Genomic DNA, 23,314 nt, shown 5'->3' with positions numbered 1-23,314 from the left:
AGTTCAAGTCCTCCAAGTCCAAGTCCAAGTCCAAGTCCAAGTCCACGAAGTCGAAGTACTCCAAGTCCAAGTCCTTCAAGTCCAAGTCCTCCAAGTCCAAGTATTCCCAGTTCAAGTCCTTCAAGTTCAAGTCCTCCAAGTCCAAGTCCAAATCCTCTAAGTCAAAGTCCTCCAAGTCCAAGTACTCCAAGTCCAAGTCCTCCAAGTTAAAGTCCTCTAAGTTTAAGTCCTCCAAGTTTAAGTCCTCCAAGTTAAAGTCTAAGTCCTCGAAGTCGAAGTACTCCAAGTCCAAGTCCTCCAAGTCCAAGTCATCCAGGTCCAAGTCCAAGTCCAAGTACTCCCAGTCCAAGTACTCCAAGTCCAAGTCCTCCAAGTCCAAGTCCTCCCAGTCCAAGTCATCCAAGTCCAAGTCCTCCAAGTCCAAGTCCTTCAAGCCCAAGTCCTTCAAGCCCAAGTCCAAGTCCAAGTACTCCCAGTCCAAGTCTTCCAAGTCCAAGTCCTCCAAGTCCTAGTCATCCAGGTCCAAGTCGAAGTCCTCCCAGTCCAAGTCCTCTAAGTCCAAGTCCTCTAAGTCTAAGTCCTCTAAGTCCAAGTCCTCTAAGTTCAAGTCCTGCAAGTCCAAGTCCAATTCCTCCAAGTCCAAGTCCAAATCCTGCAAGTCCAAGTACTCCAAGTTCAAGTCCTCCAAGTCCAAGTCCTCCAAGTTCAAGTACTCCCAGTTCAAGTCCTCCAAGTCCGAGTCCTCCAAGTATAAGTCCACCAAGTACAAGTCCTGCAATTCCAAGTCTTTCAAGTCCAAGTCCTCCAAGTCCAAGTCCAAGTACTCCCAGGTAACATTGGTTGCTGAATAATGGACCGATGCACGAGTTCACTATTTGACGTTTGAGCGGTGCCGTGTTATTTACATGACCATAGCAACGAGTGAATTCGGCACCGCTCAAACGTCAAATTAGTGAACTCGTGCATTGGTCCATAGTTTATTCAGCTGAAAAGAAGCTGTATAAACGACATTTCAGCTGAATAAACTGTCGTTCAGTTACCAATGTTTCTTGGACTCTCAGTTCAAGTCCTCCAAGTCTAAGTCCTCTCAGTCCAAGTCCAAGTCCTTCAAGTCCAAGTTCTGCAAGTCCAAGTTCTGCAAGTCCAAGTCAAGTCCAAATCCTTCAAGTCCAAGTCTTTCAAGCCCAAGTCCTGCAAGTCCATGTCAAGTCCAAGTCCTCCAAGTCCAAGTCCTCCAAGTCCAAGTCCTCTAAAATCAAGTCCTGCAAGTCCAAGTCCTTCCAGTCCAAATCCTCCCAGTCCAAGTCCTCCAAGTCCAAGTCCAAGTCCAAGCCCAACTCAGTTAACATTGGTAGCTGAATAACAGCTTATTCAGCTGAAAAGAGGCTGTATATATAGCATTTAGCTGAATAAGACATTATTCAACTACCAATGTTACTTGGGAAGTCCTACAAGTGCAAATCCCCCAAGTCCAAGTCCAAGTCCAAGTCCTCCAAGTCCAAGTCCTCCAAGTTCAAGTCCTCCAAGTGCTAGTCCTCCAAGTCCAAGTCCTTCAAGTCCAAGTTCTCCAAGTCCAAGTCTCCTCCTAGTTCAAGTCCTCCAAGTCCAAGTCCTCCAAATCCAAGTCCTCCAATTCAAGTCCTCCAAGTGCAAGTCCTCCAAGTCCAAGTCCTCCAAGTCCAAGTCCTTCAAGTTCAAGTCCTCCAAGTCTAAGTCCTCCTAGTCCAAGTCCTCCAAGTCCAAGTCCTCCAAGTCCAAGTCCTTCAAGTCCAAGTCCTCCAAGTCCAAGTCCTCCAAGTCAAAGTCCAAGTCCTCCAAGTCCAAGTCATCCAAGTTCAATTCGTCCAAGTCCAAGTCCTCCAAGTTCAAGTCCTTCAAGTCCAATTTATTCAAGTCCAAGTCCTTCAAGTCCAAGTCCTCCAAGTCCAAATCCTCCAAGTTCAAGTCCTCCAAGTACAAGTCCTCCAAGTCCAAGTCCTCCAAGTCCAAGTCTTCCAAGTCCAAGTCCAAGTCAAAGTCCAAGTCCAAGTTCAATTCCAATCCTACCGTTATCTTAAACAAAATCTAGTTTAGTCAAATCATATTTTCCGCATTGCAGATCTTCGATAACTACGCAGACAAGAACGGCACGCTGTGGCATCTGTGCGAGCTCAACCACCCAAACGCATCCGTCTCCAAGGCCTATTCCGCGGAGTACAAGCTCATCGAGAACAGCCAGGCCAAGCCGGCACCCATCTACATCACGTCCTACCTGAACACTCTGCACATCCGTCAGCGGAACGTCCAGGGAATGGGCGTCCGACTCAACGCCACCATCCGTCTGCAGAACGACATCGGTTACAAGATGAAGCTCATCACCAACGAGGACGAGTGGGTCGAAAGCTGTAAACCGAACCCCTGCCAATACGGGGGCAAATGCGTCATGCAGAAAGACGACCGGGGCATTTGTCAGTGCCGGGGTCACTACACGGGTCGCTTCTGCGGGTTAACGATGTGCGAACTAGAACCGTGCTACTTCGGCAAATGTGAATTAACACAATCCAGCTTCAAGTGCCACTGCCAGCCCGGTTATATGGGCAAACGGTGCGATGAAAAGCCGAAGCCGTGCGAAGATAACCCTTGCGAGGGGCGAGGCGAGTGCCATCCCAAGAACGGAGGCTACTTCTGCCGATGTCACGCCTGGTGGGAAGGACCCCGCTGCGAAAAACGAATGATGCATATCCCGTATAAGCCACTGTCGGAGCGGATGCTGCAGGAACCGTTTTGGTTGGGCTTGATTACGGTTTTCGTGGTGTTGGCGGTCATTGGATTGGTATGGTGTGCCAAGCGACACTTCCCGGAGAAGATTGAGAAGCTGCTCGCCGATGAAGCTCATCGGAATAGACGTAGGATCTAGGTCAAGCTTGGGTTTTGAGTTGGAATGCTAACGAGTGTTCTCTTCCTACAGCTGCGAACTTCCCGCCGCACCACCTAAATACGGCTCTTCGTGAACAGCTGCAAGCAACGGCCGTCGGAACGGTGCCCTCGTCAACGGCCACCACCCCGGCAACGCACCGGACCATCTTCGGACGTTTGGGTATTAGAAAACCATCCATATTGAGCCTCAGCAGCCCTCAGCAAGTTGGAGGGGCAACCGCTAGAACATTTTCATTAGATGATCTATTACGGCCCCCTCCTCGACGTAAGACAGACAAACATATGAATAATCTTATTTTTCTAAGCAAATCAAACCGAAACCGATTCGACTTTCGATCAGTTCAATTTACCCTCAAACTAACCCTCTAACAAGTTTTTCGAATGTTAATCAGTGAACTCAATCTCTCACTATCTCTCTAGTCCTTCCTCTATCCTGTCCTCTGAATTGGTTTGCTCTTTGCATTGACTCAACTCTGGAAAACTGCCAAAAACTTCAAATTTACTCCAGAAGTCTTGGCAGTTTCAACTCATTTCATTCCTATCCCTAAATGCGCTGTATCTACCATTAACTCTGCTGATAACCTTAACTCTTCCCTCCAAAAACCGTTTCGCGTTTTGTAGTTGATAGTAACTTTCCTACATATCTGACCTGTCCTTCCGAGAAACTTCACATAGTGTTGTGATCCAACAAGAACATTGGCTTCTAAATATTTCTCACACTACCCCTTTGAAGTATTCTATCCTGTATTGCGTGTATTTTGATGTGGCTTTAACCTATCCTCACAAAATAAGCATATGCCAAAAGCTGATGTCCGTAAAATGAATGTTATACACAAAATGCACCGGCACCAACTGTTGTTAACAAGAAATTAGATCCGAAGCACTTAAGACTATATCGATGACACTACTGTAATATTTGTTATTTGTTGTACAACACTCCAAGTCAGAGGTTCAATAAGATGTTTTCGCAGATCCAACGAACCGTATTTGATACTTGTCTGTAAGTCTATTAGTATTCAATCATACTCCTGTATGAAGGGCCAAAAGCAAAGCCCGGTCAACCAGTCAGTGATTTTCGATAGCGATCGATAAAGATTCGTTTTGAACCGTTAGCGATCGCCATCGTTGGTCAAAGATCTATAAAGAATTATGAAGACTGGTTGGTCGGGAGGGGTTGACCGTAAGCAGAGACCCTTACGCGAAACCCGCAAGATAAAAGAATCTCCATTCAGAAAAAAGTGCGCACACACAGTCGTGTAATCGAGTCCTTGCTTGCCAGAAATGTCATGTCATTTCGAGCTCAATGTCGTCATCGAAGCCTACAATCTTTACTCCCGTCGGAACGGGCAGCATCAATACTGTTGATGTGTAGCACCGATAACATGAATACGCCCCGATCGAAAATTGATCCAGCAAATGTAAACTACGAATATTGGTTTTCTTTCCGTGTGTAAGAAACTGTCATTGAAGAGTAAATAAACGAACACGTTGTTGGTAAAAGCTGAGAGAGACTCGCGAAGAGGAAAAATATCAACGTCATATGCAGCCCAGATTCCCCTCTCACGAAACGTCAAATGCAGCCCACCGTTTTTATGGCTGAAAAAGTGAAAAGTATTGTGTTCAAAGTAAACTGTTATTAAAAACCTCAGTCGGTGGAGCAGTTTTTTCCAAAGTTGCTGATAAATCTAAGCAGAAGATTAATTATTTCTAATGTCTGCTACGTTTGCTGGCATGAAATTTCACTCAAACGGCTATTTATGATTCGATGTGATGCAAACTCAATCATTTTTTGCTGAGAGGTTCATGTGAGGATTTGAACAGCATGCGCATAATTGGTATAAACACAAAGTGGAATAAGAAAAAAACTCAGCAATCACAGAAAAAGAAGACCGTCTTCGCGAGTCTCGTCTCAGGGTAAAAGTAGTCCGTGGTTTATAATCGTTGTTATTAGCGTTTAGTTCACGTTTCCTGGGAGTTTATTCCGGTGTCTGCTCACAGGTTATGGGCCCAGCGGAAATAACGCAAATTGAATAAAGTTAATAAAATGCTGTTCGTGTGAAAGGATTTGTGGCCAGGCAAAACCAGAAACGGTTACTAACGACTGGAGCAGGACGAATTTGATGACCCGTGCTACGATTGGGCTTTACATTGATGACAGCTAAACGAGCCTAGTGAGGAGCAGCATGCGTGGCAAACATTGAAGGACTACCATGACAAGGGATCCAAGGTTTACCTAATCAAGAAACTCATCTATTTATCACCTCACCTATCATTATCACGGAGTTGAGAGAATACAGCGACATGGAAGGGCAGCAGTTCACGAAATTCAAGAGACGCTGGTATGTCTTCTATACAAGAAACCTGGTCATACGAATTGTCGGAGCCAGCAGAAGGCATCCGGAAGGAAGGCAAATAAAACGAATCATTCGTAAGACGGTTTGGCAGAAGCGATGCAGGTTCAAAACGTCTTTGATGGAACTCTTGCTTGGATTGCAGGGAAGGTGGACCACTTGGGTTGTTTGTGGATAGCAGGGCATCGAGGCACATGACTGGGAACAGAGGTTTCTTCGATGTGCTATATATTCCGAACAAACAAATGCTTCAATGTTGTTTTTGAGGAAAACGGATGCGAGTTCCGTAAGAAAAGTTACGAAATAGCAGTTGTAGCCGATCGCTATGGCTGCCTGTACAGACTTTGAGTTCCAGATCAAGCAACGGTGAGTTAATTAATACGGGGCACAGGTGTCTCGGCCATCAGGCATTGAAGAGATTTAAGCGGTTCACACGGTGCAGCTAATGGCATGAAACTGGTGGAATGCGATGGATGTACGGTCTGCTGATGCTGCCTGGATGCAAAAATGTCACGGACTCCACTACAGAAGACGGCCGACCGTGGTCCAAAGGAGATACTCGATGTCGTGCAATCGGCCGTCGGTGAATACGTTGCCAAGGAGTTATACTATTTTTGCGAAGCAAAGGAATCATCAGCCAGTTCACAACGCCATACTCGCCGCAAAAGAACGGGGTTGCGGAGAGCCCTAACCGCTACCTGAAGGAAATGACCATGTGTATGCTGCTAGAAGCCGGACTTGATGCGAAGTACAGGAACGAGGCAGTTTTGACTGCAAAGTATCTTCAAAATTGTTTGCCGTCACGACCAATCGGCATGAGTCCATTTGAACGGTGGAACGGCCGAAAACCGTGCTTCGAGCACTTGAAAATCTTTGGATGTGATTGTACTCTTCTCTGAACCAGTCGTTTCGCCTTCGTGGATAGGCACCCCTCAGATTGTTGATATCTTCAGAAACGTTGATTCTTTCTAATTGCTTGCCTATCTGCTGGCGGTGCTATGCAGCTATCCCATCCATTGACAAACGTTGGATATCGGAGCGCATCGTACGGTGATTCCTGGAAATTGTGACGCTGAGTAATCACGCCGTAATTTTATTAACAACGGGATAATGATCCGAGTCGACATTAGGGCCCCGAAAGGTCCCGACAGCTATGACTTCTGATAAACGTCAGCCATCAACCAGCACCTGGTCTATTTGGGAGAATACATCGCCATTCGGGTGTTGTCAGTTGTGTTTGCGGATATTCCTAGGTGCAAAGTAGATGATTGCCATCCCTCTAGCTGCAGCGAAGGTTACAAGCCGCTGTCAACTATCATTAGTAACGGAATGGAGGCTTTCCGTTCCAATGACAGGTCGGAGAAAGAATCTTGTTTTGGGCATTCTTCTTCTTTCTGGCGTTACGTCCCCACTGGGACAGAGCCTGCTTCTCAGCTTAGTGTTCTAATGAGCACTTCCACAGTTATTAACTGAGAGCTTACTATGCCAATGACCATTTTTGCATGCGTATATCGTGTGGCAGGTACGAAGATACTTGATGCCCTGGGAAATCGAGAAAATTTCCAACCCGAAAAGATCCTCGACCGGTGGGATTCGAACCCACGACCCTCAGCTTGGTCATGCTGAATAGCTGCGCGTTTACCGCTACGGCTATCTAGGCCCCTTTTGGGCATTCTCCGTTGGCCTTATCTAGACTCTCATAGAGCTCATCCTTCATGTCATCGGGCTTATCGTTCGTTGGCGCATATATGCTGATCAGGCTATAATTGAGGAGATTGCCTTTCATTGTCAACACACAGATTCGGTCGCTTACCAATTTCCACCGAATAACCCGCTTCATTTCACGTTCTGCTCTATTGCCGCCGCTGTAGTAGATGTTGACGAGCAGTGTCGCTCAGCCAATATAGCACACTCGAGCGAGGGAGTTTAGACATGATTGGAAGGATTTAGCGGTAACATAATTGGCCTTATTCTACGTGTGGCGTGAGGTGAGAACTGTCGGTCTCGTATAGCGAGGTGACAATTCTCGACTCGAGTGAAGTGACTCGCCGTGTAAATCAAATGGAGAATCACTTCACTCGAATCGAGAATTGTCACCTCTCTAAACAAGACCGATAATTCTCACCTCATGCCACTTGCCAACCCAATATCATTGGCCATGAACATTTTGGTTTGTCTTGAAAATAGCCTACCCTAAATTAACCTGGCTGCAACTACTGTTGCCGTTGATTTTCTCATTGCGGGGCCTCGATCTGCAACGGTAATTCGATGGCGCTCTTGTAGGTCAAAGGCGCCGTTCAGGTCCTCCCTAGACCCAGGTACACAAACAGTGCACACCTCCGCATGCACGCACATACATATCTCTTGTTCCTTCCCGTGGTAGTATGCGACGGCCGTCGGCACGACCACCGATGCCGGCGACACGTTGGTTGTCTGTTCGAGTGTTGACAATTCTTCTATCTGGTTTCGGTGGTTCCGAGTCCATTTTGATGATGGATTTAGGCAGCTAGGGCGGTCGAGGAATTCCACTATCCTGTTGCGGTGGTCCTCTTCAGGTCGATGAGGTGCTGAACAAATTTCTTCTGGGAACGGTGCTTCTTCAGCGTACTGATGGCGTCCCAATCTCGGAGGAAGTCCCTGGATTTCACACGTTGTCCGTGGCGAGTTGAACATAATCGAGAAGCTAAGACACGCCAATCCTACCTGAACCAGCGATGACCTTGATGGAAGTTAGTCTCGTAATGCGCGCCCTAAAATGATCGCAGATCATTAGTGTCTTACCTTGAGTTCCATCAACCGTAAAGCGCGAACTTCAAAGTGAAGGCTCGTCTCTCATTGGGTGGACCAAAGAGTACTAGACCAATCTTGGACGAATTGCCGAATTATTAGCCTCTCCGATGAGTCCTGAATGTGCTTTCAGGGTAGGGTTAGAAACTGTCGATACCCCACTGCCGGGAAGATAGTCCATATTTTTCTGGGAAGGCTAAGTTCCGCACGGGGTTTTGCTCATTCAGAGTACCGGCAAATAATGCATGCACGCCAGGATTGGGCTCAAATAATGGCTTTGTAGATATGTGCTATATGGGATGGAATTGCGTGTTTTTAACGCTTTATTCGTCGATGGCGGTGTGAAAAGTACTTTCGTGGTGCCGCTGGTGGGTTGTTTGGGACGTAAGCTCCTCAAGCCACAGCTTTAACCGGGTTCTGGTCCGATCCGCGACTTGTATCGTGAACCTTCACGTGGGCAGTACCGTAAGCCTGAGTTATCCTGCCTAATTGTAAATTTTGTTAACTTACGGGATATTTGCTGATATTCACCCCTATTCTTGTTTACGTACGAATGCGCTTTCGATCGAAAACCCTTTCGCATTCTCGTTTACGCCAGCAAAATGAAGTGGGCAATGGATTCGAACGAATAGGATTCGATCGAAAGTTGGATCCGCCGTAAACAAGAATAAGGGTGATTGGCACGGAGAGCAACTCCGATTCTCCTACGTGCAGCGATTCCTGGCACAGCACCGGTTTTCCGATTCGCCATTGTCTCTTTTGTGAAGCTACAAGCTGGTCCTACTTTTTGTGTGTCACTCGGAGTCACAGACAAACAGACGTAACACTTAGAACAAATGTCGATCAAAATCATAGTCACGAGGACATGTACGCCCAATGCTAAAATCGGTGTGTTTGGCCGATAGGCCAACAGATGGCGGTAGTGTGCAAACGTCAAACACGAACAAAAACGATGCGAGCGCTGCGGGTGGTGAATCGGCCACCTACTATATTTTTGAACCGACCGTTAAAAAGGTGGTCGATGGCCAATGATGAGAGTGTGACGTCTGTTTGTCTGTGTCGGAGTCCTACCGGAAACTGTACGTGTGCTGATGAGTGTGCGATGTGGGAATAATGTTGACGATGACAGCTGTCATCGGGAGGTGGAGGACATAGTCGCACGGTAAGAAATTAGCACGTTCGATTTAATTGATTGATATCTTGACTTAATCCAAAACACCAATCACCATTCTTTGAAGAGTTTAAATTTTTCATTGGTTGTGCTGTCTTTAGCACTAGACTCTGAAGTGAAAAGTCGTTGATTTTGATCATCATGTATGAAAGCAATCATTGGCAGCTAGCTGTAGAAAGAGATTGAAATTAATTCAATCACGTCTAACAGAGGCAAATTGGAGTCGAGGTAAGATACAGAACTAGCACCCCGAAGATTGAAGGTTCAAGTCTGGGTCAGGCGGGAACGTTTATTTGCTTTCAAATTAAAACATGCAACGTTGAGTTCAAGGGATGTTTTTTCGGTATTGCCAAGATTGAACAGTAATGCAAATCCAAGTGCAGAACTGTTGATATCATGCTGCTATTTTTTTACCGTGCGTAGGGTGCCGGTACCAATGGTTGTAATGTACCAGTAGATTGGACTATGGAATAAAACATACATTTTGCGATAAAAACGACATGTGTTATTTTTGGTGGATAGATCGCCTCTAAAGACTGTTCATTTTATAAAGTGGACACTTTGTTTATGCTATATCTTTTTTATTTATTGATAAAATCGTAATCGGTTTTCTGTGTATCGTTGATCTATTATTCTAAAATGCTATAAAAATATAAAATCTTTGAAAATGCTTTTGGTTGAAGAGCTAAATAGTTTTTCCAAAAACTCTTAAAAAAAGCTGTCCGTCAAAGTTTAACATTATTTTTCGCAAAACAAAAATCCTTATTTTTATGAACAAATTGTATGTTTGTATCCTTTACTATTCTACTAAAGGTAAAGCTTTAAAAATATCAATTATATTCCACCATTCTATGACATTAGGTAACTTTAGTGATTTACCCATTTATGGCCAAATTTACTGATACACCATCCTTTCACTCCCAGCAAAAGAGAACATTAAAAAGCGTGTTCAAAACTAGTTTGGATTACTAAAGAAACTATATTAGTATAAACGAAAGCTAAATCGTGAGATAAAACCACAGTCTTAAGTATAAATTTTACTGTTTATGGTAGTTTTACTAAAAAGTCTCATACTTTCAAAATCATGTACGCATATTTATCGATCTACAGCAAATTGTAAACAATTTTCTCCGAATTTTTCAATTGGTAATCTCAGAATAACATATTATGAAAATAATATGTGGAAAATAAAATCGATTTCATTACAGCAGTGTTGCCAATTTGTCAATGATTGTCAATGTACTTTGATAGGTCTTCTAAGAATAAAGCAATTGTGTTTCTGTTGTGCTTTGAATGTGACGTGGGGACTTACTAAGTAACTCTATGAAGGCGTAAGTTATTTTTCATATTAATACTATACTAGGACTTCCGTCAGGACGTACTTTTACACAAAAAATTCTACTCATATCAATTCCCATCAAATTTAAAAAAAAATTCTCTAAAAATATACGGGAAAATTGATTTTATTATATTTGTAAAATTGTTGCTCCAAAAATAACTTTATTTTTTCCATCAGGCTTCTGATTGATGATGCTTTCAAAGAACAAGCCTTTTTTGAAAATAGAAAATATAAATTATCGAATTTTCCAGCCAATTTCTTACAATCATTGATTTTGATAACCTCAAAAAATCGACCGATCTAATCGTTGTTCCATATTCGTGTGAAATTTAATTTTTTTGGAGAATTTTTATTATCACAACATTGTACAATACTAGTCGAACGATGTGCAAAAAACCGATTGAAATTTCATTGATTAATAAGAAAGATACAGCATGCACAAGGTGTCCACTTTATAAAATGAACAGTCCTTAGTTTAGTCGATTTGCCAAATTTCAGCTTTTTATTCTATCAAAAAGTCATATAAATAATTAAATTTACGCAAAAAAATAGTCGCCGTCGTGTTCCAGTAGTGGATCAACGGATAGAAGCAGTTTTTAAAATGGATGTAAAAAAATGAAGAAGAGTCCCAGAGATGATCTTTATGCTTCATTCGAAAGATATTAGTTGCTGTTTCGAGGGAAAAATGTTAAACCTATGTAAAAATTTACCATTTTGTTAAAAATTCCTTGTATCATTCCCGAACGTCTACTACTGGAGCACTAGCGCAACTACTGGAACACGTGTACCAATATTGGCTCAAGCGATTTTATGTTAAAAAATTAGTTTTATCAGTCTTTTTATATTTTTCCCATATAGTAGAGGTTGAAATCTTTCTGTTGACGCCGAAAGATCTCTGTTAAGGCTTTTCGTTATTTTGTTATGATTTTTTAAAGCTTAGGTAGTCCACTAATGGCACCGGCACCCTACATATTTTATGGTTACACACATAATTCGCGATAGATGATTACATAAAGTTACACATTTTATTTCGGTCAACATCAAGGTATCTATAATAAGGAAGGTAGTTCAATCTGTCAGATTTGTCATCCAATTCTGGATGATTCTTAGCATTGTATCTTTGTCGCTTGATGGATTGAAAAACGGTACTGGAACATCGATAGCCAAAGGGACATGTAAGAGGAAATTCTTGAAGTACCTGCCGAAAAGCTGCATTAAAGTCTTTGATTTTTTTTTCTCTGGATCCCGTAGAATTTTGCATCAGGATTCACTGCAATCCTAACGAGAGGAAAAGACACTCTAGAGAGCATTTTGATTAAAATAGAGATCTTGCAGTTCCATAAAAAATGGATATTAATGTTCCATTAAAAATGAATGACTATTCAGAGACTTTCATTAAGGGTGATTATAGAACGAAGCCACACCTCAAATTTCCAAGAGCACAAGACTTTAGAACCAAACAGCGCTCCGCGTAGAAAATCTATCCTATTGGTCACCACCAGCAAGCAAGCAATTTGATTGGGTTTCAACGCGAACTGTTGTCAGATACTCTCGTCTTGTGCACTTGAAAATTCAAAGTTTGGCTTCGTTTTATAATCACCTTAAATAGAAACAGCCTCTAGAAAAGACCTGCTACCAGCCCTACAGCAATTTCTTCAACTCAAAACTGTTAAATAAATTTGTTTGCTCAACAACTTGAATATTGAACATGAATTAAATAAGCATAATTTGAATTTAGGTACAAATACGAAGAGAATCATCAAACGAATTTTGTTGTTGACATTGTTTGACATTGACAAAAACATTGAATTCAACTTGTTAACAAATAAAATCTACTAAGATGTATTAAATATAAAAAACATCCCCTACATTCAGTGCTGTTAAATGTCAAAATTTTGGAAAAAAATAAAAACTTGTAGTATCCTTCTATGTGAAATATTGCATCAGTAAATATTGCCAACCGAGAGTAATTCAGAAAAGGTCACAGGGAAAAACAATAAGCAATATTCAATTGTCAAAGTCGCGTGATAATCATGACATTCAACAACCCTGCCTACATTACATTTAAATTTGAAATCGGTTTACGTTCATGAAGTAAAGTATCAAATTGTTTTTTTTTGGGAAAAGGGCCCTCACAAGAAATGGCCCCCGGGCTCCAACATTTGTAAATCCGGCCCTGCGTATATGGGTATATAACAGGCTATCGACATGATGGAGACACCATCTTCTATGGTGACAGAGGGCTCGATTGGCTTGTCAGATATTTATTTATTTATTTATTTATTTCGTCAATCATTTGTAGACTACATAGTTACATAGTTTCTTATATTCTATGATTTCCTAGTGAGTTAAAATATGATTTCAATTTGGTCCGGGGCATTTTTTTTTCAGTGTCGGGGACATATTACCACTGCGACCATTTATTTGATCTTTTGTGGTGTCATCCTCTTTGTTTTTGCCGCGCTGAGAGGACTCATCACTATAAGAAGTGACTATCCACCCATCAGTTGGCGTGTATCCGGGGCATACTTAGATCAATCATTTCACAGTGCTCATTGTAAACAGACATCATTTGATTTAGAGGACTAAATTTGACGTAGTTTGTACGATAACGATCTAAAGTAAACAAATTTCTGTGACGCAATTGTTGATTAGGAGCATAAAAGTTTAATTTGGATAATAGCTTTGTTGAGTCAATACGTTGTGAACCGATATCGTTAACAAATGCGACCATGGCATATTCTCGTCGCTGTTTTAATGTCTGAATGTTTATCAACATGCATCGTGCTTTATATGACGGAAGAGGAAATACAGTCCATCCTAATTTGCGGAGTGCGTATCCAGCTTTTTACGCTAGCCATGCTATAAAATCTTTGACAGAAGCTGACTATCACCACTGAACTGAAACTCGAAAATAAATCCTTAGTAACCCATCACTCTCTGAAATAATTTTCGTTGCTTTTCTGTCACTCGAACTAAAATCTAAAAACAATTTGCTGTTACTTGCAGTAGCGGAAACTTGATTTGTTGTTTGTTGGAGAATTCATCATTTTATTCGCCATTTCCGCCAGCTTCCTAATAGTACCATCGCTGATTGTGAGAATAGCCTCGACCTAGGAGGGAGAAACCAATTCAAAATTATGTACGTCATAGTGAGCCGGGATTCCGCTGTCACAAACTGTCACTGTGAGCCCAGATCTCAAACATTGGACTAACATGGAAAAAGCGCGTAACTGATTAGAACACATTTTCGCTTTTCATCAAAAGTGACAAAAATCGAATAAAAATCAATCCATGCACACAATGCAAGTAATGTCACGTAAGCACCTTTCAATCTGATTGAATATAAAGAATTGAAAACCCATCGTTTTACTTTTTCCAATGAAAATGAATATTTTGTGCATAGAAAACTGTAGCCCTTTTTCCATGTTTGTCAGGAAAGATCGAAACTACACAACAAAAGAAAACTAGCGATTTTCCCCAAGCCTGCCTTGATTGTTGTTGGCAAGCTGGAGTTATCTTGCAGTTCAAACAAACGTTGTTCCATATTTCGTGTGTAGTATCGGTGCCTCCCTCCCAGGCCTCGACACTCGACGGCATCCGTTGCAAAACCAACATTTTGAGAAAGTCGTCCGTGACATTCAGTCCGGCGGCGAGTTCCAACTTTCGCATGTCTCCCAAACGCAGGCACTCAACAGACGTTCCAGTCTTCCCTCTGCGGACAGTTGAAACAGTTGGATTAGATATGAAAACAAGGATAAAGAGAGAAGGAATGTTAGTGATTGTTACATGCTTTATTGCAGTATTGGCCTACATTGAAGTCATACAAAATTCGCTCTTTGGATTCCCACGATAACAATCCCTGAAACTAATGATAAACAACAGAAAATTAATCCGAAAGAGCAAAAACCTTGATGTTTCAATGTAGGACAATCCAACTTTATTTCATGTGAGAAGTTCTTGGTGATATTCTCACTACGGCCATTCAGAATGGTTCAACTGATGTAGATAAAAGATCATTATGATATAGGGAAAGTGTACCAGTTGTGGCTATAGTGATTCCCTATTTGGCCATATGTGTTTCCTCGACAACTTTCACATTTTGAATATTTTTGAATGTTTCAACATCAAGATTCATTTGATATCAAACTACTAAAACACACAGAATGAATAAACATGTGAAAAGAATCAAATTATCAGGTATGGCGAAATAGGGAACCATTGTATCCATAACTTGTACACCTACCCTAAAATTAACGCGACGACATGTTAGTAAGCTAAGAACGATTAATGTATTTGCAACTGTTAATTTAGATAGTTAAACTCAGGGTCGGTTATTGCGTATAACTTTTTAGATAAGCAGAAGTAAAGCACGAACGCGAATTAATGACTTTCCATCCCATCTTCAAGTGCTCCCCACAAGCACAACACTTCATTCTGGAACGTCCATGTTGTAACTTGGTCACATAAGAAATCTGCCTCGACCGAGTTGGCAGAACGCGCCCATACCCCTTTCGGAACAAAAGGACAGGGCCAATAACGAATAAGATTATTTTCGCAAATTCAAACATTATTTTCCTTTGATTGACAGAAAGAAAAACAATGAAATTTGACGATTCGTCAAGGCATGCTGAGGACATATTTCCAAGTTTCAGTTCAGTGCTGATAGTCAAATATTTTATAGCATATTGTTTTTATGGCGAGCGTAAAAAGCTGGATAGTAAAAACTGCTTTTGAATCGACTCTATTTGTTCTTCATGTGATTTCAAATATGGGGACCAGACAACACTACAATACTCTAATATGGATCTCACATAAGCAACGTAAAGGGTTTTGATCGTATAAGGGTCTTGAAAATGATATCCGAAACGTTTTATGAAGTTAAGCATATTGCCCGCTTTATGAGTTATTGTGTTGTAATGTTCAACGAACGTTAATTTGGAATCCAAAATTACTCCTAGATCTCTAATTTTATCACATTTCTTAACATGTTGGTTTCCTAACCTTATTGTTAAATTCGGAGTGTTTCGTTTTCTGCTATAAGTTATTAGATTACATTTTTCAACATTCAACTTCAATAAACTTTTAAAACACCAGGTATTAAATAAAAGTATTTCATTATGAAATGTTTCATAATCGTCGTCTTTCATGATTTCTAAAAACAATTTAATGTCATCTGCATATTAAGAATCCGTATTTTTTTAAGAATAAAAGATACGTCGTTAACATCTAAATAAATAAAAATGGAATGTTGTTTGTATGTCACGAAATGGCTTGAGAATGGGAAAACCGATTTTTACAATTCTTTCACTGCTGTCTTCTTCATGGGTTCCGACGTGTTCGTATGAAGAAAAGGTTTGGGAAAGTTTCCGGGAAATTCAATTAAATGGGTGTGAACTAATATGTCAGTTTGTATGGGATGATTGATGGCATTTTTCAACAGCCTACTTGATGGCAAGACGAAGTTTGCCGGGACCACTAGTATAAAATAAAAAAAGAGGTCTTAAGTGGGAGTCCTGAGGAACACCTGATGTGACTTGAATTGGTTTGGATTTTTTTGTCATTAAATCTTACTATTTGCTGCCGGTCAGTTAGATATGATTCAATCCATTTGAGAAGCTTTTTCTCGATACCTATTTTACTCAGTTTGAAAATTAACATTGAAATGTCAAGTCTATCAAATGCTTTACTAAAATCAGTGTAGAGAGCCTCTACGTGGTTACCTTTATCCATTGCCATTAGGGAATAATCAACAAACTCCAGGAGGTGTGTAGTAGTTGAACGGCCTTTAAAGAAGCCATGTTGTGAATTAGTTATTCTGTGTTTAATTTGACCAAAAATACATTTGTTAATAATTGATTCGAACAGTTTTGGAATGCATGAAATGATGGCAATCCCACGATAGTTCCTGATATCAGATTTTTTGCCTGATTTGTAAATAGGTACCAAGAAAGACTTTTTCCATTCCTTTGGAAATTCACCAGATTCAAGTGACATATTGAAAAGTCAGATAGATCGGGCCAGGGACAACCTGTCTACTGCAAATAGCTGCAGTTGATATAGGGCATGTCCATTGCCTGGTATATAACGCTATACCACAGTGCTTGTAAACGCTGTGCCTGCAAGCAGCATACAACAACTGTCAACGCTGTTAAGAGGCTGGTGTACATGACGTTTCTTCTTCTTCTTTCTGGCGTTACGTCCCCACTGGGACAGAGCCTGCTTCTCAGCTTAGTGTTCTTATCAGCACTTCCACAGTTATTAAGTGAGAGCTTACTATGCCAATGACGATTTTTGCATGCGTATATCGTGTGGCAGGTACGAAGATACTCTATGCCCTGGGAAGTCGAGAAAATTTCCAATCCGGAAAGATCCTCGACCGGTGGAATTCGAACCCACGACCCTCAGCTTGGTCTTGCTGAATAGCTGCGCGTTTACCGCTACGGCTATCTGGGCCCCACGAAATTCGCCTACAGGTGCTATAAAATTTTTATGCAAGGGAGTGTAGTTCCAATTAGCCATTTTGGCCATGCCTTTAAAACGACTATAGAACAGATTTGGTGCCGATTTTTACGGCTTATTGGTTACTTGGGTGGTTCTAGCAATCGCTAGAACACGAATGAGTGCGAATGAAAGTATGTGGAAGTGAAATGTATCTATATAGATATTGATTGCACAACTAGAAAACTAGACTCTTCTGCTTACTAAGCAGATGCGGTAGTCGTCTGACCACCAAACGTTGTATACGAGCTTCCATATAAACGTACATGGAAACCACGGAGACAAATGGTTTAGGACAAAATGTTGACGAAAGGTCAACAGAACAAATGATCGAGAGACAAAAGCTCGAATATGATTTGAATTGTGAAAAGTTGTTTCTTCTTTTTTAGGACTTGTTGCCCGTTTATTTTCCTCTTCAACTTTTTGTCTTTTCGACTTTTTTTTTAGATTCTAGATGAAGTGCATTAACATAACTTGAACGTATAAATATACGACTAGAGAATCTCCTTGCATAATCCCGCTGTAAATGTCAAATTGGTAGATACACCCCTCCCCGTCTCAAACCTTGCACCACCTACCCACTTGCAGTAGTGTGATACAGCCCAAGCAACAATCCTAACCTCGTAATTACAAAAAGTACAAATCCATAACCTTAGGAAATAATCCACCAACCGAAACCAAACGAAACAATCTGTCTGTACAATAACCAAATTTAGCGTGGCTGCTGGTAGGCAAATACAATGCACATATTTTTCACCGTTTTTGTTCATAGTTTTGGGATCATTCGTCCACATGTACACTCACACTTACTTTGCATTTAACATGACGCCATTTTCTGTATATGCTCTCTGAGTTTGTCATTACTTCACCACAAAGAACACCTTTGGTTGATTTGAGTATGATTTTGCTTGACCCAGAGTCGTAGAATCTACTAGCTAAGCTCAAAACCATTATCTAAAACCAGCTCTAGAAAGCGTATTCGGTGTTTTAGTTCTATCCAGTAGTTCAACCTTCCTTTTAGTGGCATGCTTTAGTGAGCTTATCTGAAGCTCGAACGAATCATCATGAGTTCAGTATTTGATTTTCATACTTCTCTCGTAATCGTGCGGCTTGATTTGCAAGCAAATTTGTACAGAGTTGATACATTTCCAGGGACACCATCTCCCCGCAAGAAGCGAAACAACTCAACTCCCACGAAGAAGAACGTCAACGAGAAGAAGCAGATATTGCAGCAGTTGGTATCGCCGGCACCCAATTCCGCTACCAAGGTAAAACCATACGGTTCCCCAACGTATCACAGAGTCCATCTAACGATCCCATTCCTCCCTCGCAGCAAGTCAGCCTGGGCGAGCTGATCCAGCTGTCCGAGAACCGGCTCAAGGTGCACCACGCCGAATCGGAGTCGGACCTGAAGGAGACGACCTTTTCCGAGCATTCGCTGTCCGTGTCGTCGATGGTGCGTCAAATTTCCGACCCGAAACTGGAGAAGAAGGTCACCTTTGCCCGGCTGCTCAGCAAGGTTTCGGCCGAGATGAGCAGCGGGTCTGAGGACCTGGCCAATGTAAGTAGATGCCGTTGCCGATTTTTGTCTTTTACTATGTGCTTTGCTTTGTTGAACACTCTCTTGTAATTTCAACTTTTGCCGTACTCCTAAGTATGATATAGAACAATGGTTTGTTAAGTTTTGGCGGAAACTCCGTTCGGATTTTGTCGTTGATTGGCTGCAGTACTTTTGGTTTACTTTGTTGTTATCTTCGGCAGATGGACTCTCGAAGAATTTGTAATTTGTTTGTGGGTTTTGGTTTGATGTGGAATCAAGGAGAAACATGAATGGGTCGTATAAACAGACGGTAGTTAAACGTCAATTGCGATAGGGTTACTATAACAGGCATATGATGTAGCTTTAATTACATTTTCTTGCTTCAAAATATTCCTTTCTCATGTATTTATTTTTCGAAATGGTAACAGAACTATTTAAACCGAGATATAGTTATCTCATACAACTCTTACGGTAATACTGATGATAATTTTCGGCCTCTTTCTCCTATTAGTTTCATACTCCCTTGCAAACTTACAACATAGTCTCGAGCATACTTACCTAGCATAATGTTTCCGGGGAAGTGTCCCTCCTCCACATGTAACAAACATGCGATCTCTTACAACAATGAAACGCGGGCAATTGAACACGACATGCTCCGCAGTTTCCTCTACAGCACAATTGGGGCACGCAGGAGTTTCTGAGTGTCTAAACCTATGCTGGTACTGCCTATAGCAACCATGTCCTGACAGAAACTGCGTCAGGTGGAAGTTCACTTCTGCGTGGTTTCTTCTATAGCAATCTAATACATTTGATATTGGCCGATGGGTCCATCTACCTTTAGTGGAGTTATCCCATTCTTGTTGTCAACCTCTGAGCGCTGTCTTTTTACACGCGTTGCGGACTCGTCTGGTACCTCTTTGGTTGAAGCATTGAACATCTTCCTTGATGATGAGCCCGATGGGCGTCATCCCGATTATGATGCACACGGCCTCTTTAGATACCGTTCGATATGCGCATGCTACTCTTAAGCACATAATCCTGTACGTGCTTTCCAACCTCTTTTGGTTTCTGTTCGTTCTAAGCGCTTGCCAGGAGCTTGCGTCAGCTGGTAATTACTTCAGAGCTGTTAGACATTATCCTCGAAAGCGCTGCTATAGTTGTAGATGCCCTTTACAGGTATATTCAACGTAGCTGGTGAAGCTGAGCTTGTCATCGATCAGTGCCTTAAGGATCGCTCGGTGCAATCACCTACCGAGATGAGTGCCCGTTGCTAGGACTTGCGGTCCACCTCAGTCTTGTGACGGGCCAGTCCTAGTTTCCTAGACTTTATCCATTCCTCAACTATGGAAATAGAGTGTGCTGCTGTTAACTTGACTTCCTCCATCGATTTACCATAGACCGCTAGGATGATATCGTCGGCAAAGCCAACAATCTTAACATTCGTCGAAGGGGCAGCTTCAGTACGTCATCATACACCGCTTTCCATAACATCGGGCCCTAGAGGCACTACCGTGGTAATTCGAACGCTTTTCTGGCCCTCTTCTGTGTCATGCAGTAGAATCCTACCATCAAAATAGCCTTCTAGAAGCTTACACAACTGAACCGGTACCTTGAGATGAGATACCTTGAGTAGATTATCGCCTCCAAGCTTGCGCTGTTGAACGCATTAACCGCATCTAGATGCCACTCCTTTTATGCTCGATTGCCACCTCATCTGTGTAAACGACCGACAGGATAGCGTCCAGAGTAGATTTTGCTTTCCTGAATCCTAACTTGTTGTTGGACATGCCGTCAACACCTTCCGTATATGGTACTAGCCTGATGAGGATCTACCTCTCCATCAACTTGACCGTCGTATCCAGTAGACAGATAGGTCACCTGATGGTTTTCGCGACTTTGGTTATAGTACCAATTTCTGTCACTTCCATACATCCGGGAAGATTCCTTGATATATGCAGCGTTGCGGTTGGTAAATGGCTGGGCATGGCGTACCATTGGTACCTCGCGTACCTGAAGGAATAAAATAGACCCCTCTGTGCGGTCCTTAGCCTCTTGCCCAGCAACTCCTATCCCTACCTCCTCGCGGTACTGGCCGGGGTACGAGTAACCTTAGGGAAGATCGGGTAACCAACCCCCGGTGGGAACTTTGGTCGTATGCTGACAGGGAAGGGGGGGTTTGCTTCTGCAAACCTTGAGCGTCTGTACTCCATGTTAGGAGCGGCTCACAACAGCGTCTGTTCCCCATGTCAGGGGCGGCTGATCATCGTCCGAGTGCCAGAGAAGGACTCTAAGCTAAACTGCGCACTATGGCCCTCCGAACATATAGGGGGAATGGTCCTCCGGAAATCTAGGGGGTTGGTGTCAGGCCCTGCAAGCCAGCCGTAAAAGTACACTAGCACAGGAACGTCAACGAGAGAATACGGACCGGAACAATCGGCAAAGACCACAGCGACGGAAATGGACTAGCGATTGGAAACTCGGTACGTGGAACTGCAAATCTCTCAACTTCATCGGAAGCACACGCATACTCTCCGATGTACTGAAGATCCGCGGTTTCGACATCGTAGCGCTGCAGGAGGTGTGCTGGACAGGTTCGATGGTGCGAACGTTTAGAGGTAATCATACCATCTACCAGAGCTGCGGCAATACACGCGAGCTGGGAACAGCTTTCATAGTGATGGGTCATATGCAAAGGCGTGTGATCGGGTGGTGGCCGATCAACGAAAGAATGTGCAAGTTGAGGCTCAAAGGCCGGTTCTTCAACTTCAGCATCATAAACGTGCATAGCCCTCACTCCGGAAGCACTGATGATGACAAGGACGCATTTTACGCGCAGCTCGAACGCGAGTACGACCGCTGTCCAAGCCACGACGTCAAGATCATCATAGGTGATTTGAACGCTCAGGTTGGCCAGGAGGAGGAGTTCAGACCGACGATTGGAAGGTTCAGCGCCCACCGGCTGACGAACGAGAACGGCCTACGACTGATAGATTTTGCCGCCTCCAAGAACATGGCCATTCGCAGCACCTACTTCCAGCACAGCCTCCCGTATCGATACACCTGGAGATCACCACTGCAGACGGAATCACAAATCGACCACGTTTTGATCGATGGACGGCACTTCTCCGATATTACCGACGTCAGAACCTATCGTGGCGCTAACATCGACTCTGATCACTATCTAGTGATGGTGAAACTGCGCCAAAAACTATCCGTCATCAACAATGTACGGTATCGACGCCCGCCTCGGTATAACCTAGCGCGACTGGCCCAACCGAACGTCGCTGCCGCATACGCGCAGCATCTCGAGGTAGCGTTGCCGGAAGAGGGCGAGCTTGACGAAGCCCCTCTTGAGGACTGCTGGAGCAACATAAAAGCAGCCATCAACAACGCAGCCGAGAGCATCGTCGGGTACGTGGAAAGGAGGACATGTAACGATTGGTTCGACGATGAATGCAGGCAGGTTTTGGAGGAGAAGGATGCAGCGCGGGCTGCAATGCTGCAGCAAGGAACGCGACAAAACGTGGAGCGATATAAAAGAAAACGGAAGCAGCAAACCCGACTATTCCGGGACAAAAAGCGCCGCCTGGAAGAAGCGGAATGTGAAGAAATGGAACAGCTGCATCGTTCTCAAGAAACGCGAAAGTTCTACGAGAAGCTCAACGCATCCCGAAAAGGCTTCGTGCCGCGAGCCGAAATGTGTAGGGATAAGGACGGAAGCATCTTGACGGACGAACGTGAGGTGATTGAAAGGTGGAAGCAGCACTACGATGAACACCTGAATGGCACGGAGAACACAGGCGACGAGGGTCACGACAGCGGAGGAAGTGACTACGTCAGCACGGCGGATGAAGGAAACCAACCTGCCCCCACATTGAGGGAAGTTAAGGATGCCATCAGCCAGCTCAAGAATAATAAGGCCGCTGGTAAAGATGGTATTGGAGCTGAACTCATCAAAATGGGCCCGGAGAGGTTGGCCGCCTGTCTGCACCGGCTGATTGTCAAAATCTGGGAAACCGAACAGCTGCCGGAGGAGTGGAAGCAAGGGGTCATATGCCCCATCTACAAGAAAGGCGACAAACTGGAATGTGAAAACTATCGTGCGATCACTATCCTGAATGCCGCCTACAAAGTGCTATCCCAGATTATCTTCCGTCGTCTATCGCCAATAACAAATGAGTTTGTGGGAAGTTATCAAGCTGGTTTCATCAACGGCCGCTCGACAACGGACCAAATCTTCACTGTACGGCAAATCCTCCAGAAATGCCGTGAATACCAAGTCCCAACGCATCACCTGTTCATCGATTTCAAAGCGGCTTATGATAGCATCGACCGCGAAGAGCTATGGAAAATCATGGACGAGTACAGCTTTCCCGGGAAGCTCACAAGACTAATAAGAGCAACGATGAACGGTGTGCAGAATAGCGTGAAGATTTCGGGCGAACATTCCAGTTCGTTCGAATCCCGCCGGGGACTTCGACAGGGTGATGGACTTTCGTGCCTGCTGTTCAACATCGCGCTAGAAGGTGTCATGCGGAGAGCCGGGTTCAATAACCGAGGTACGATTTTCACAAGATCCAGCCAATTTGTTTGCTTCGCGGATGATATGGATGTTGTCGGCAGAACATTTGGAACGGTGACAGACCTCTACACCCGCCTGAAACGTGAAGCAACAAAAGTCGGCCTGGTGGTGAATGCGTCAAAAACAA

General features: G+C 43.2%; 1 protein-coding gene across 1 annotated transcript in view; it reads left to right on the top strand.

Annotated features, from left to right (window-relative positions):
- LOC5574754 overlaps positions 1–23,314 on the top strand; it is a 106,844-nt gene that overhangs the window by 8,911 nt on the left and 74,619 nt on the right. The window contains exons 5-8 of the mRNA XM_021838541.1: positions 2,099–2,885; positions 2,948–3,181; positions 18,218–18,333; positions 18,399–18,626. Of these exons, the coding sequence (XP_021694233.1) occupies positions 2,099–2,885; positions 2,948–3,181; positions 18,218–18,333; positions 18,399–18,626 (1,365 nt within the window). The remainder of the gene's footprint in view (positions 1–2,098; positions 2,886–2,947; positions 3,182–18,217; positions 18,334–18,398; positions 18,627–23,314) is intronic.

This window comes from Aedes aegypti, chromosome 1 (genome assembly GCF_002204515.2).
Source record: "Aedes aegypti strain LVP_AGWG chromosome 1, AaegL5.0 Primary Assembly, whole genome shotgun sequence".
Lineage (NCBI taxonomy): Eukaryota > Metazoa > Arthropoda > Insecta > Diptera > Culicidae > Aedes > Aedes aegypti.
This window is presented reverse-complemented; position numbering and strand designations above follow the sequence as displayed.